General features: G+C 48.3%; 1 protein-coding gene across 4 annotated transcripts in view; it reads left to right on the forward strand.

Moving 5' to 3' along the window:
* Positions 1-14,836, forward strand: part of RCC1 (regulator of chromosome condensation 1) — a 15,424-nt gene extending 588 nt beyond the window's left edge. The window contains exons 1-11 of one of the 4 annotated variants that reach the window (XM_012722470.1): positions 418-449; positions 6,222-6,303; positions 6,872-6,979; positions 7,805-7,992; positions 8,168-8,347; positions 9,318-9,414; positions 9,525-9,647; positions 10,116-10,271; positions 10,516-10,635; positions 10,899-11,051; positions 11,885-14,836. In XM_012722470.1, coding sequence (XP_012577924.1) covers positions 438-449; positions 6,222-6,303; positions 6,872-6,979; positions 7,805-7,992; positions 8,168-8,347; positions 9,318-9,414; positions 9,525-9,647; positions 10,116-10,271; positions 10,516-10,635; positions 10,899-11,051; positions 11,885-12,060 — 1,395 coding nt within the window. In that variant the 5' untranslated portion in view covers positions 418-437 and the 3' untranslated portion in view covers positions 12,061-14,836. Of the gene's footprint in view, positions 1-417; positions 450-6,221; positions 6,304-6,871; positions 6,980-7,804; positions 7,993-8,167; positions 8,348-9,317; positions 9,415-9,524; positions 9,648-10,115; positions 10,272-10,515; positions 10,636-10,898; positions 11,052-11,884 lie in introns of those variants that run through there. The other 3 variants (XM_012722467.1, XM_012722469.1, XM_012722468.1) reach the window with 3 other exon arrangements.
* Positions 14,837-15,880: the final 1,044 nt, after the last annotated feature.

A 15,880-nucleotide genomic window follows, 5' to 3' on the forward strand; every position in this document is an offset into this window, starting at 1 on the left:
AAGTGATTGTGGCCCCCCAGGTCGTTTGGAGGAAGGCTGGCGGGCGAGGGCGGGCTTGTGCGGCCCCGGGCTGGCTGCCGAGGGCCGGCCCGCGGGAAGAAGTCGCCGCGTCCACCGGCCCGGAGACGCGAGCCCTTGGGAGAGGTGTGCTGTGAACTCTGCGCCCTCATCTGTCAATACCTGGTTTATGGGCCGGCTGCTCGGGGCCGCGCGTCCTGGGCCCTGTGTGGTTAGAAGGGCGCGCGTGGCCTTTGCGAGGCCCCTGGTCGCCTCCGGAGACCCGGCGTCGCCGCAGTGGAAGGCCAGCGTGGGCCGGGGGTGGGTTGGGGAGCCGGGATGCCGAGGTGCTGGAACCAAGGGTGAACTTGAGTGTCGTCGCATCAGTTGAGTTCGCGAACCGTGAGACGGTCACCCAGCCCTGCCCAGGAGGGCCAGGAATGGCTTTCCAGGTGAGGGGACTCGTGAACAGGCGTTTTTGGCAGACGACTAGAGTTACTCCGGCAGACTGGGCATGGAGGGGAGGGGTGATCGAGGCAGGGGCCACAGGTGTGGTGATACGAAAGGTGATACAAAAAATGATAGCGCAGGGCTGGATCTCGCAAGGTCTGCAGGAGAACACTGGGTGAGCTGGAGGTGGCCGGGAGGTGTCACCCAAGAAGGGTCTTGAGAGTGGAATTTAGAAAGATGAATCAGTTGACAGGGCTGTTGCCTCAAAGCAGAAATCCTGATCAGTGTTGCACTTTCCTACTTGGGTACCTTTGGGCCCACCACCAAGTCTCTCTGAGCCTTAGTTTTCTAACCTGTAAAATGAAGGTAAGAGGCAAGTGGTGAGGATTACCAGTGTCCCCATCATTTCCATGATTCAGTGATTCTGACATCTGGGAGGAGCCCTGGCTCCTCCCCCCAAAAAAGTGAATGCACATGGGCTGGGCACAGCTCTGCTGTACACAAGGGGACGCCCAGTGAGAAGTGTACCAGTTCTGCTTGGCACCGCAGGAATTCAGCAAATGTTTATTGACAGGTGAGCCCCTTCCCTTCCCTCTTGGGGATCTTTTTCACAAAGAGATTGTTCAGCCTCTCAGTCTGCAGACAAGTGCCTGCCTCCTAACGTGGGGTTGGCTGGGCACTGAGACAGCTGCTGTAGTCAGAGGCTCTGTCTCCCTTTGCAGAAGTGAGACTGGGGAGGTCACAGCAGGAACACCTGGCCTACATAGACTGCCTGGTCTGCCTGCATTAATCAGGTGAGGAAACTGAGGCCCAGGCTGAAGCAGACAGGAGGAACTCTGATCCTGGTGGGGTGGTTAGGAAACACGGGACTTCGTACCACCTTATGTGGCCTGAGGGACCTTCTCTGAGCCCCAGCTTTTCTGTACACGAGGATCACATCTCAGTGGGCAGGTGTGAGCATTCTCAGAGAGGCTGGGGCACCTGGTGCCTGTTAGTGAAAGTTAACTATGTGACTTTGAATTATGTGTGGCTGAGCCTCACTCTCCCAGACTGTCGGCTCCTTGAGGTGGGAGCTGTGTTTACCTGTTAGAGGGTGAGGGGTGGGAAGTATAGCCTGGGCTTTCACTGTGTGGTTGAAAAGACGCACCCAGAACAGCTATAGAGGACTGGTTTGTGCACTAGAAGACATGCAGGGGCATAGTGGGTGCCGGGCTCCACCTTTTCAAAGGTGCCCTCATCCATCCTCTGCGCTGTCTCCAGGATTGCTCATGGCAGTGAGTTGTAATGCCCAGAATCTTCCATTTGAGAGATTCTAGGGCTCAGAGAGAACTCGGGTCTCTAAAGCCAGAACTTTATCTCCCACTGCCCTGCGCTGGAGGTGCTGGAGGTATCATCCTTCCAGGGAGCTTTCAGTGGCTCTGCCGCCCATCCCCGCAGGCCCTGTTTCCTCATTCTCCCCTCTCTGGTCTCACCATTTTTGCCCTCAGCTGGCTTCTGCCCTCTGCCTTTTGTGTTTAGCCAAGCCCCTGGAGGTCTGTGCTGCCCTGACTCCTGCCTGAGTCATGGCCTGCTGTAGGCAGCCTGGCCTTTTTCCTTTTTTAATCAATCAGATAATACCGGATTCTTTTCCTGACTCTGCTTTACTGACTGTGTGAACTTGGTCAAGTAAATTGACTTCTGTCCCTCAGTTCCCTCAGCTGTGAAATAGGAGTGATAGTGCCACCTTCAGCTTGTTAGAAGAAAAAGTCACATGGAGTGACCAGTGTCTCAAAGAGGCTCATGTTTTACAAAGTAGATTGGTGTGTGGCATTGACATGTATAGTCATTACCATCCAAAACTCTGTCCTAGTTCTTCTGAAAGAGAAACGTTCATTTAGGAGGGGGTGAGAAATCAGAGAACTTGGATGAGCGGGGTGGCTGAGGAGTTTGGATAGGGGCTGGAAAGGTACAGAAATGCAAAGTGGTATAGAGATACAAAGTGTAGAAGAAGACAAGGCAGGATGTGGTAGATGAAGGGTGAGGCTAAAAGTTAGACTTTAGAGACCTTCAGTGCCAGGCTAAGAAATTGAGCTTTATCTTCCAGGCTAAGGCAACCACTGAGGAGTCTGATCGAGCAAGAAAGCAGCTTATTTCAGGTTTGAGATTCATGAATAACTTGTGGAATAAACTGGGGCTGGGGAGCAGGAAGCCCAGAGATGAGGTGCTGTCCTTGTGAGGAGGAAGTAGGTAAAGGTACCAGCTCTGGTGTCTGACCACTTGTCTTGATCTCTTCTTCCGGTTCTGGGTAAGATAGATCAACTTGCTAGGTTTTTCTTACCTGTATGGTGGGGTCAGGGTGACTAGCTTGCACTGAGAAACTCCCAAGATGTCATCCAAAATACAGGTGGTTGAGGCACTGGTCCCAGTCCATGATAACACACTTCCATTGTTGCTAATGCCCCTGATACCAGCCACTTCATACTTATATTTCTGTGCCCACTCCAGACCTTTCCCAGAGTCAACCTGCATCACCCCTCAAGTGCCTACATAAATGCTTTTCATTTAACATGTGAATACTTTTCCATGGTTCCCTCCACAGCTACAGCAAACTACTGCAGGTCATTCTCATGGTCTGCAGGGACATTTGTTGTTGGCAAGACAGGGCCCTGAACACAGTGAAATGACTGCTATCCTGCTCAGGGGTGCAAGCTGCCTACCGAGGTCACCTGGGAAACGAGGGGCACACATTATATCGCACACCCTTAGCCCATCCAGCTCTTCCCCTGAAACGTCCATCCTCTGATGAGGCCCAAGCACTTCAGACTTAATGAAAACACCTGGTAAAATGGAGCGCAAGGCCTGTCCTGTCTGTTCCACCAAGCTCTCCCTCTCCCTGAAGGGAACTCTTTCACTCACCTAATCCTGGCACGGCCTGGGAGCCCTCATGTTTGGCCAAGCCTCCCAGGAATCAAAGCCTTGGATTCTTTAGGATGCAGATGTCATTCGGAGTCCTCGCCCTTCCTCCCTCCCCACATCTACTCCACTGGCAAATTAAGTTGTCTGTTTTGTCTACTTTTCTCTGTAACCTCACACCAAGGCAAGTCAGTATCATCTCATTTGGATGGCTGCCATTAGCGTCCTTCTCATCCACTCCATTCCCTTTCAGTAGGCAGACTAAGCATTCTTCTTAAGACTTTTCTGCCTTTTCCTACAAGGCCTCGTCTGATCTAGTGTGTTAGGCCACATGCTCTCCAGCTGCAGCACGTAGGCCTCTCCAGATTCCTCCCCAAACACTTCCCACTGTTTGCTGGAGAGCTTTTATCCTGATCATCTGCTGTCACTTCAGGTCTTAGCTGAAATGTTAGCTCTGTGACCAGTCTCTTCCACCATCCCAAATTATTTTCTTTGTGGTGGTGGTGATGGTAAGAAAGCCATAACATAGGCATAACCATTATAGCTACAAGTGTGTTAAAACATTCTAATGGTCGTGCAACTGAAGTTCTCTTACCACGACACTCTCTTAGCCCTCACATAGCACCATCTATAATGCTTCTGCTTTTTTTTCTTTCCTGCTAGATTGTAAGCCCCGTGAGACCAGTCTGTTTTCCTTGCTCTACCTGGTCAAAAGCCAAACAGAGGTAACAGGCACTCAGCACACAAATTTATTTGTGGAATGAATGGGTAGTCTGCTCTGTGTTGAGTACGTAGAGTGTGTTTGACACCACAGAGTGCCATCCCTCTGACAGCTGTGGATGCTGCTCAGGGAGGTGAGGGCTCTGGCCACCTGTGGTCATGAAGCAGGAGATAGGGCCTCCCTAGTGGCCTGGGGGTTAAGTCTCAGAGCTATCACCGCTGTGGCCTGAGTTCTGTCCTTGACCAGGGGCATGCGGGTGAAGATAAAAGCTGGAAGCCCCAGAACTCCCCGCATCAGGATCAGGACAGGGCCAGTCACAGCCTGTAGCAGTTCAGCCTGCAGAGGCTCAGCCTGTGTGGGCTGCCCCTTGGCCATTGTCCCATCTTCAGTACTCTGTTCTCCTCCCTCAGGACAGTCCGCTGAATGTGGGAGGCAGGGAGGGAGTGCTGGTTAGGCACACAGCTGGGCCTCAGAAAGGGCTCTTGGAGTTCTCCTGTCTGGCTTGGGTAGTGTCACCCTCGTGTAAATTGAAGGAGAGAGATGGGATAGGTCAGATCACAGGGCTGCGCTGAGCATCACCTGGGGCCGCTGTAGCCTTTGTAACGTCAGTACAGTACTGATTTATTGATCACTAGCTATGCAACTACTTTACAGTATTAGCATTTAATATTACACATCGAAAGGTCTAGGTTCTATTACTCTTGTGTTTTACTGAGGAGGAAACTGAATCATGTAGCGATAAAATAAATGTGCCCAGGGTCAGACATCTAAGAAGTCGCTGAGCCCAGGTTCTTGCTTTCTGGCTGTGCTTCATGCTGTACTAATTCTGCACCTGGGTAGCTGCAAAGCCCTGGCCCTACCCACCCATTCTAGAGGATTTACACCCCACACTTGGATCCCCCGGGCTTTTTACAGCATTTTTTTTTTTTTTTTTACAACCTTACACATCAAGGCTCTAAAGATTTATTTGTGGAGTCGTGTGTGTTTAAAGGGGAAAAGATTTGGAACACAGTTTGGTCTGGATTGGAAAGGAGAGCACTGAGGAGTGTGTCTATTCCAGCGGCCTCCAGGGAAGACATGGGGTCCTTGGGGAGGCAACAGCAATGAAAAGAGGAGATGGCAGAGGCCCTTACCCAGCCTGGGAATATTTAGCTCTAATCCTTATCACCCACACGTGATTTCCTTTCCACCTTTTAATATAAAGGTGGTGTCTTTATATTATGTGAGTTTTTTGCAGCTTTTTTTCTTTTGCTAGACATTTAGGTTCCTCCCAGTAGTGGCACTTTAGATCGCAGGACAGATTGGTCTGATAATACATCATCATAGTTTCTAGTGGCCATCTCAGGGTTGAGAAGGGAGTATGTTATTCAGTGTCCTTAATTTTTTATAATAAAAGATTAAAAAAAAATACTTGGAATACTCCTTGTTAAAAACTTCTTAGATGACACAGGAAGGTGCGAAGAGAGTACTAAAAGTTATCCCATTATCCCATTTTTCAGGCTATCACTAGTATTGAATATATTTCCTTCCATAGATATTTTTATTTAAAGATTGATTTATTTATGCATGCGTGCAAGAGCTGAGATAAAGGCCAGAGGTGTGGGGGCTGAGAGGATTCAGAGATGAAGTGGGGAGCAGAACAAGTGGACTGACTGAAATACCTTGTTGAGGGGAGCAGTGGGCGAGACAGGAAAGGTCAGCTCCCAGGCCAGGGGTCGAACTTCTGCTGCTTTGGCTGTGGATAGCTTCCTAGCACTGAGACATAACCCCTTGCACCACCAGGGACGACCCTTCCACACATTTTTCTACCTGTGTGGGGGAGTGGGAGTAAGAAGTTAACCTGTTCTTCAGTTGGTGAACATCTTCCCATTCAATAGATCTATGAAAATGTCATTTTTAATGATATCCCTATCATGCCTATAACGTGTTATCTACTCTGTCTGCTGTTGAGCACATGGGTTGTTTCAAGTTTGGTTGTTTTTTAATGTTAGGAAGATTACAGTAAAGATTTAGTCTTTGAGTGTATCCATTCTATTCTTGAGATACATTCTGAAAAATTCCCCTTACATTTTTTTTAAAGGGTTTTTGGTGCAGGTTGCTTAATTTATACAGGAAAATGATTGCCATTTGTGACTTGGAATATTTTGTCTGGGTTTTTCAGGACAGAAAGATGCCACCCAAACGCATAGCTAAGAAAAGGTCACCCCCAGAAGATGCCCTCCCCAAAAGCAAGAAGGTGAAGAGTAAGTTGGCCTTGGCCTTTATCCTGGGTATGGGTAAAGTGATTTCTAGGAGCCCCTAGAACTTGAGGCTGGGTTCCTTCCTCCTTGGCATTTAAGCTGAGGAGCCTAGAATGCCAGGGACTCCATCCTAACTGGAGGGTTTCCAGTATAGCTCATTGAATTCCCGCCCCCTGGGAATTTCAGAGGGGCAAAGACTTGTCTAAAGAAAGGCACTCAGACAGCACTAGCCCTTGGGCTTTGTCCCAGGCAGTAAAGTATTATGGTTAGGACCTTTGACTCCTAGGCCTGGGTTCCACTCCTGGCTTTGCCTCTTTCTGGCTGTTTGGCTTTGTGCAAGTCACTTACTCTCTGAGCTCGGACTACCTCATTAAATGGAGGTGAGAGCAGCACCAACCTTCCTGGGCTGTTGTGAGGATTGAATAAGATCGTGTCCTGGCCACATTTCAGGGAGGTGGCTGTGGTTCCCTCTCTCCTGGGACTCTGGAGGGGACAGGAAGGACAGTGATCCACCCTCGATTTGGAAGCATGGAGTGTGGATCCACACTCAGACAGTGTCTGTCTTTTGCAGACCCTCGTAACCAGGCAGTGAGGGCCGTTGCCTCCCGCCACGTTCCAGGCGCCAGCTCCTGCCAAGGTGCCTGCGGGCCTAGCCCTCCTCACCAGAAAACCCGACCAGGTGGCTCCCTGCCCAGCGCATCCTCTGCGCAGCTGCAGACGCCCTGACAGCAGTGCCACCACCCCTGGGGAGGGCTGGATGCAGCCACTGACTGCCCAGACCCCGGCAGCTGCCTTGGCCAGCAGATGCCCCTGTGCCACATACCCATTACTTCCGTGCCAGTTACAGCTCCTACTCCTGCCGCTGCTGTTCCAGTTGCCTGTCCCCAGAGGGGAGCGGAAGGGGACAATTCTCGTAATTGTGTCCAGAAGTGAAATCACAGTCTGAGGGTGAAAACCAGGGACTCTGCTCTGACCACGTATGCTTCCTCGGCTTCCGTGCAGGCTCTGCTGATAATTTGCTCTCTGAGACTCGATTTCCTATAAAACGAGATCCTAAATATGCACGGTCTGTAGCTTAATGTGGACGCTACAAAGCAGTTTAACATCAGTGAGCAGTCAGAAATGGTAGACACCATCTGAGCCTTCAGTGTTGACCAAGCTTCTGACAGATCTTCACGTTAATCAAGTTAATCAGGACTGTCTGGTCCTCACAATATTCCCCTCCCACTGGGAGTCACCTCACAATGCCGAGTGTCTCCTTCCTCCCATTTCCTCACGCACATTAATCATGTGCTCACTTTTAAATCTTCACAAAACCCTACAAGACGGGTGCTTTGGTTATCCTCATTCCACATATCAGGAAACTTAGGCTCCAGAAGGTCATACTAATGGTGTGTTGGAGAGTAGGGACTTGAGCCCACATCATGCGACCCCAGAGCCGATGCAGCGACTCTCCATCCTCCGTCATCCTACACACTCAGGCTGTGTCTTCTTCACCCCTCAGTCTCACATAGGTCCCACAACACAGAGCCAGGCTTGGTGCTGACACTGGGCCAGGGCGACGTGGGCCAGCTGGGGCTGGGAGAGAACGTGATGGAGAGGAAGAAGCCAGCCCTGGTGCCCATTCCAGAGGACGTTGTGCAGGCCGAGGCTGGGGGCATGCACACTGTGTGTCTAAGCAAAAGTGGCCAGGTAGGTTTGGGGGGCGGCACAGGGTTGGACAAGCCCTGGGTGGGGAGGGGGTTGGGTAGGAGCTTTGAGCCATGCACATTCCCTGTGGCGCTGGAGCCAGCTGAGCAGGGAGTGGCCTCCATGTGAACGGACTGAGAGGCAAGACCTTGCACTGCTGGGGTTCTCCTGGGCACAGGTCTATTCCTTCGGCTGCAATGACGACGGTGCCCTGGGAAGGGACACATCGGTGGAGGGCTCAGAGATGGTCCCTGGAAAAGTGGAGCTGCAAGAGAAGGTGATACAGGTGTCAGCAGGAGACAGTCACACAGCAGCCCTTACCGAGGACGGCCGTGTCTTCCTCTGGGGTTCCTTCCGGGTAAGACCGGATCTCCTTTCTTGTGGAAGTCTGCATGAGACCTAGCAGGCAGAATAACTGCCAGGGCCCCAGAGACAGCCCATCTCTGAGCCACCATAGTACTGTATCGAAATCAAGGCCCAGAGGCAGAGGTCAGGCCCAGATCTAGGTCGCTGGCTTCTTTATCCAGCCTGAACACAACATCTCTTTCCTCAAATCTGATATCAGGGTGTGTGTGTCTTGGGAAGGGGGTGAGCCAAGATGCCTTTGGGCTGAGGCCGATGCAGGAGACTTGTCCTCACCCATCTCCCTACCTTTAACATACCCCCCTTCCCACCTTCATCTATATGTTTTAGTGACAGGGAATGACGGGGGGAGGGGGGGGACTGTCACAGCTCAGTATATCCATGATGGAAACTGGTGGTGTAAAGAATTAAATCTCAGCATTATCAAGCTATTGGCAGCCACTGCAGCATGAGTTCCATCCCCTGCCAGGGAGGTGACCCACATGGCGCACCAGACCTCTCCTGTCTTGCCTGCTGCTCCCCTCAGCAGTGTATTTCAGTTAGTCTGCCTGTACTGCTCCCCACTCTGTCTCTGAATTTTCTCAGTCCCCCCCCAGTTCTTGTATGCATAAATAAGTAAAAATAAATCTTAAAAAAAAAAAAAACAGATTCAGCCTAGAAAGTTGTTTCAGTATTTTGGCATTTATTTTGTAATGTCAAAAATAAGGAAATCTGATTATCAGCTACTTTAAAATATTTTTAAATACATAAAAGTAATAATAACATTGAACCCCCATTTATTCAACCTGACAACCTGATCAACTTATAGCTAACTTGTTTTTGCCCTCCTGTTATTTTAGTGCAAATAAAAGACCATGTATGATTTTGTTCATAAGTATTTCAGTATGCAGCCTGGCTCCTGGCCATGTCTCCGAATGGCGCCCTTTTCCAGCCTTTGGCTGAGGTTCTCTGCCCCTCCCTTCCAGGACAATAACGGTATTATTGGGCTTTTGGAGCCCATGAAGAAGAGCCTGGTGCCCGTGCAGGTGCAGCTGAGTACGCCTGTGGTGAAAGTGGCCTCAGGTGAGAGTAGGGGTACTCTGGGCAGGAGTTAAGGGTACCTTGTTCTGGGGCCAGCCCAGCCTGGGCCGTCCCTACAAGCCCTGCATCCCCTGCCTTCCTCTCACCCTCAGGCAACGACCACTTGGTGATGCTGACAGCTGATGGCGACCTCTACACTTTGGGCTGCGGGGAGCAGGGCCAGCTGGGCCGTGTGCCTGCGTTATTTGCAAATCGCGGTGGCCGGCAGGGCCTTGGTAGGTGGCTTAGGTCCTTCTGCCAAGTGGTTGGCAGCCACCCCCATGTAAAAGTCAAAGAAAAGCAGGAGTGGTTGTCTGCATGTTCTGGCTCATGTCAGGTGGACCTGCGCGGGTTAACAGTTCAGACTCTAGAGCACGCTACTCTGGGGTTGCATCCTGGTTCTCCCTTCTACGGCTGTGGACATGGTTTCATCGTCTCCAAACCCATCTCCCTGGGTTGTTGGAAAGTTAATATAGAAGGAGTTAATAATAGAAGAATGTCTGACACCTGGGTAGTTCCATATAAGTATTACCTCTTATGGCTCTAGAATCTGAGTGAGGCACTTGCAGTTTCTTGGCATCAGTTTCCTCTCGTTTCCTGTTTAGCCTTCCTCTGAGGACTTTAATAGTGAAGGAAAAGCAAACTCAGGGCAGACAGAGGCCATGTGTGCTTGCTGCTGACTTTGGCCTCTTTTCTGCCTGCAGAACGACTCCTGGTCCCCAAATGTGTGATTCTGAAATCCAGGGGAAGTGGGGGTCATGTGAGATTCCAGGATGCCTTCTGTGGTGCCTACTTCACCTTTGCCATCTCTCGTGAAGGCCATGTCTATGGCTTTGGCCTCTCCAACTACCATCAGCTTGGTGAGTCTCGAGCCCAGCATCAGGCATAGCCCATATGACCTGGGTTCCAATCCTAGCTTTACCCCTCATTCATTTTTGCACCCTCAGTGGGTCCACCTAACTCCTCTGAGCCACAGATTGTTATGGTCAGTGAGACTATAAATACCCTAGCTGGGGTGGGGTTGCCTCACTGGGAGGGCATGAGGAAGGGGAGGTCCTGGGACATCTGCACCCCTGGCAGCTCTGTCTTGGTCTTTCCCTCCAGGGACCTCAAGCACGGAATCTTGCTTTGTACCCCAGAACCTGACGTCCTTCAAGAACTCCACCAAGTCTTGGGTAGGCTTCTCTGGAGGCCAGCACCATACTGTCTGCATGGATTCAGAAGGTAGGACCTCTAGGTCCTCCTCTGGGTTGGGGATGGAGTGTTCCTTGGCGCGGGCCTGGCTGGACTGGTGAGACCATGGCCCTTGGAACCTGGACCTGCTCCAAGGCTGGGCTTTGGTCAACCCAGGCCTCCTCCCAAACTGGGAAGACACTGTAGGGCTCCTTACCACAGGACATGGGAACACACTCCCAATTAGGGAGACTCTCCTGGCTTACTTGGAGTACACCCTCTGCATGTCCCCATCTCTCTCCCTCTTCCCACAGGAAAAGCATACAGCCTGGGCCGGGCTGAGTATGGGCGGCTGGGCCTTGGGGAGGGTGCTGAGGAGAAGAGCATACCAACCCTCATCTCCAGACTACCTGCTGTCTCCTCAGTGGCTTGTGGGGCCTCTGTGGGGTATGCTGTGACCAAAGATGGTGAGTGGGGCTGCCCACAGGCTTTCTAATGGGGTTGTGCTTCCTACCAGACTTCCTAATGGGCTCTGGTGTCATCAGATAGGCAGCACGACTTGAAATCTTTTTAAGATTTATTTTATTGATGCATACAAGAGCAGGGGTATAGACCAAGGTGTGTGTGTGTCGGGGGTGGGGAGTGGTGAGAGGATTCACCAGAAACAGAGTGGAAAGCAGAGCAGGAGCTACTGAAGTGCACTGCTGAGGGAGCAGCAGTGATACGGTGACACAACAGAGGTCTGCTGCACCCTGTGGGTCGGCTCCCTGGCCGGAGACCGAACTTATGCCGCAGTGGCTGCCAGTAGCTTCAGGGTGCTGAGTCTTAACCCCTTGCACCACCAGGGAGCTCCTGACTTGAACTCTTATCTCCAGACTCTAGTTTCTCTACTTTCTACCATGGTGACTCCTTTATTTATAATCTACTATGTGCCAGCTTCCCAGGAACTGTACTTAAAGTTTTTAGGAAAAAGAAGACTCAGTAGCCATGAGAAATCTGGACCTAGTGGATACACTTCATCTGGGGAGCTCTCCTGAGATAGTGGGGCTTGCACAAACCTTGAAGTTTTGGTCCTTTATAAGCAGAGACTTCCCAGGCACAGAAACATCCAGAGTAGTCCCAAAGGTGACTTGTATTAGCAGGGGAGGGTGGTGTAAGGGGCTGGGAAATGGCCAGTCACGCAGGGCTTTTCATGCCTTGCTTACGAGCAGCGAGAAGTATTTGGCAGTGTGTAAGGACTGAGGTTTCTGGTTGTATTGGGGATCCTAGAGGTAGCTGCTCCCATTTCTCTCCCTTGCAGGTCGTGTTTTTGCCTGGGGCATGGGCACCAACTATCAGCTGGGCACCGGGCAGGAAGAGGATGCCTGGAGCCCGGTGGAGATGACTGGCAAGCAACTGGAGAACCGAGTGGTCTTATCTGTGTCCAGTGGGGGGCAGCATACAGTCTTACTGGTCAAGGACAAGGAACAGAGCTGATGAAGCCTCTGAGGGCCTGCCCATCCTCCCTCCCAAAACAGGAAAGCCACGAGGACTACAGATTCCAGCAGGCCTTCCCAAGCCCTGAGTACTCTGTCATCTCCTGCCTTTTTCCCATCAGCAGAACAGAATCCTTTTCCTCTTTTTCTTCCTCCTTTCCGGAATCATCCTGGGGCCTGCAGGGTGAAAGGGGTCAGGGGCAACAACATAATTTAAGAGGGTAGGGGCTTTGCCTGAGGACCATTGCTCAGCTCAGAGCTGTGTGATTATCCCTCTCTCATCCACCACCCATGGTCCTGGCTGGCCCTGGTTTTGCCTACCAAAAAACCAAAACTTCCTCCCCTGGGGATTTGGTGCCTACACGGAGAAGTGGGGGCTCCATCCAGCTCAGTACTGTAGTCATGTGCCACTCTTCCTGTCCTTCACAGTCCCCAGACAAAGGGTAGTCATCAGTCAGACCCAGCTGTTGTGGGCCGATGCCTGAGGAACTGGAGAAGGGGCAAGGCTACTCAGCTGTGGCCACCCCAAGCCAAATACTTGGCCCTGAACAGGTGTGCATGGGCAAAACCAAAACAGTCCACTTACCAAGAAAGAAGCCGATCTGCCTTTCTCCCAGAAGCACAAAGCATTCTGCCTTGCAGGCGTTGCCTGCTTTTCCACCCTTGCAACCTGCTCAACTTCAAGGACCCCAGATCTGGAAAGAAAGCTTTGCCTGCAGGGCAGGACACAGGGAAGTGGAGGGATATGGAGGGCTTTATAAACAAATTTATAGCAATATTGAGCCTGAAAGGGGGGAGGACTGAGGGTGGGAGAGGCTGGTCCCCAGAAAGGGAAGTAGTAGCTTGTACAGTGGCTGAGGAAATAGAAAACAGTTTGATTTTCTTTTTTAATGTAAGAAGAAGGGAGGGGAGAGTGGAATCTTTTAACACTTTTAATAAATTTAGAGTTTTATAAAACAGGCCACTTGTTTTCTACACACTCCCTGCTTTTTTAAGGGAGCACCTGCTGTGTTGGGAAGGGCAGAATAAAGCCCTCCTGTGGACCTAGTCAAGGCTAGGGCAGTGATGTCGGGATGTCTCAGTTTGTGCCCATAAGCTGTTGGTAGTGACTGCTCCATGCAATCAAAGAGAAAGATTAGATTGATTTTCCCCCTAATTATTTATGTATCACAAATCACCGGGTTTTAAATTATGCTGCATAATATGAGTTACATGGAATGAATCTTAATACTCTAAGCCCAAACCAAGAGTGATCACAGAACCTCTCTAGAAATACTTATTCTAAGCTTGCTGTTGTATTATTGTCAACAGCTGATGTAATTGATTAAACACGATTAATTGCACAATAGCTCTCCAGACAACTTACACATATTAATGTAGGTTTCCTCACAGGCATTTGAACAGCAAAACCATTGAGCTGACCAATATGGTGCTCATGAGCTACATGTGACTTTTACAATAAATCAAAACATGTAAAATTTTGAGATTGACTTCTGCAGTTCATATAGGTCTATACAATTATAGAAATATATAGAACTGCAGAAAGTTATGCAATGCTGATAATAGACTGTATATGTGTAACAAAGTTTTATTAGCACCAGAAGGATTTTTTGGGTGTTGGTGATTTGAAGAAATTAATATAATGTAAAAAATTGAAATGTATTCTGTGATTTTTTTTCTAAACTTTTTTTTTCTTCAAGTACACATTGAAGTGTAACACATACAAGTGTTCATCTTAACTTTTTTTTTTACAAATGAACATACCATGTAACCATCATCCCAATCAAGAAATAAAAACATTACTCATAAGCAGACATTACTATCTTCAGAATTACCACTCTGATCAGTTTTTTTAGGATAATATGGTTTTTACTGGTTTCTTTGGTGTTGTGTTGGTGAGAATCTGCACTGTTGCATATAGCATTGCTTTACTGCTGCTGTAGGGAGACACCATAGCTTACATAATCTCCTAATGTAATTTGAATTGGTTTCAGGTTGGAGCTATTACAAATCTGCTGTGCACATTTTGATACATTAATTTTATGGTGACTGGGGTTGTGAGTTTATTCTAGGTATGTTTGCACAAATGAAACTGCTGGGTCACAGACAATGCTCATGCTTTTATTAGATACTGTGCCAAAGTACTTCTACATAAACCGTGAATGTACAAGATCTCTGGTTGATCCAGAATATCATCAACACTTGAGTTTGACTTTTTCATTTTAGCCAATCATGTAATTGTAGTTATATTTAAATAGCTCTTAATTGGCATTTCCCTAATATATATGAACTTTTAGTTTTGATGCAGTCACTATATTAATTAGAAATTGATTTTTTGGAAAAAATCATGTATTTGGTTTTAATGTTTTCTTTGTAAAGAAACTCATGTCTGCTCTCCTTCCCCCCAACAAAAATTAAAAATTCATTTGGATTAGATATTCTGGAGTGTCCCCTTTGATTATAATAGCATACTGAAAGTATTCTATACTTAATAACAGCTCTTAGGGACTTAAAATGGGCCAGTCATTGTTCTGAATATTTTACATGCAATAATAGCTTGTTTTATCCTCATGTCATCCCTCAAATTAGGGTTTGCTCTCCCTCAGGAAAACAGTTCTGGGAGTCAAGAAACTACCAACTATAAAGACAAAGGTGGAATCTAAATCAGCCTCCACCTGAGCCCAGAAACTCCTTTTCCATATATGCATGTAAGTTATGAAGCACATAATAAATGCTCTTTTAAATCTCTATCAGGAATATTGCACATTATTCCCTGTAGTTAATAATTACCTTATTTTTAATGTGCTTAGCTTTGTGGTGTCAGTACCAATTCAGTGTCAATATATGTGTCCTGCTGAAATGTGTGTGTTCAGTTGATTCAGTATTCTCAGTTTTCTTTCATCCTCCAACCTAGATTGGGTGCAACAAAACAAATGTAATTTTGTACACCATATAACTTAAGTGAGCTATTAATATTTATAAGGTAATGTAAATGCCCAATATTGCTTTGACAAAATTTATAATTACAAGATTAAATATGTATGTAAAAGGCAGTCACTAAAGTATCTAAAACTACAAATGAGAGATGTTATTGGAAATATGCACATAGTCTAGAGGAAAGATTAGGAAGTGACTGCCTCAAGCAAGAGGTTGAGAGTCTCTGGAGGTGTAAGGGAAAGCTGTTTATTATGTCATAAACTCACTAATTTTTTTTCAGTACCTGACATTCTAGACCTTGCATGAGTATGATGAGACTGATCAAGTCCGTTTCATGAAATTTACATTCTAAAAAGTAAATATTTAAAAACCTACCACATGTAAAATAAAGTTTAAGATAGTAACTAGCACAGCACTGGGACTGACTAGTGCTAGGTAAACAGCTGAGCTATCAGTTCTCTGCCACATTGGATGCCAGGCACAGGGCCAAGAGCTTTCCCAACTTGTTTTCTCACAACACCCTAGGAGGTGAGCACTGCTATTCTGCACATTACTCGCAGGTTAAAAAACTTACAGAATAGGCCCTCCCTGACTAAGCATAAATAAATAAATCTTTAAAAAAAAAAAAAAAGCTTGCAGAATAATTAGAGGGAGTTGGATTGGTTCAAATCTAGCCAAAGCAACTAAACAATACATCATTGCCGTGAGCTAAAATTAGAAAGTTGGCAACCCTTAATTTTTAATTATTTTTAAAGATTTATTTATGCATACAAAACTGGGGTACAGGCCAGAGGTGCCAGGGGTGAGAGGATTCAGTGGGGAGCAGACAGGTCAAGCGAGGTCTGCCACACCATGTGGGTCACCTCCCTGGCTGGGGATCACAC

Source organism: Condylura cristata, unplaced genomic scaffold (genome assembly GCF_000260355.1).
Source record: "Condylura cristata isolate star-nosed mole 26May11 unplaced genomic scaffold, ConCri1.0 scaffold00008, whole genome shotgun sequence".
Lineage (NCBI taxonomy): Eukaryota > Metazoa > Chordata > Mammalia > Eulipotyphla > Talpidae > Condylura > Condylura cristata.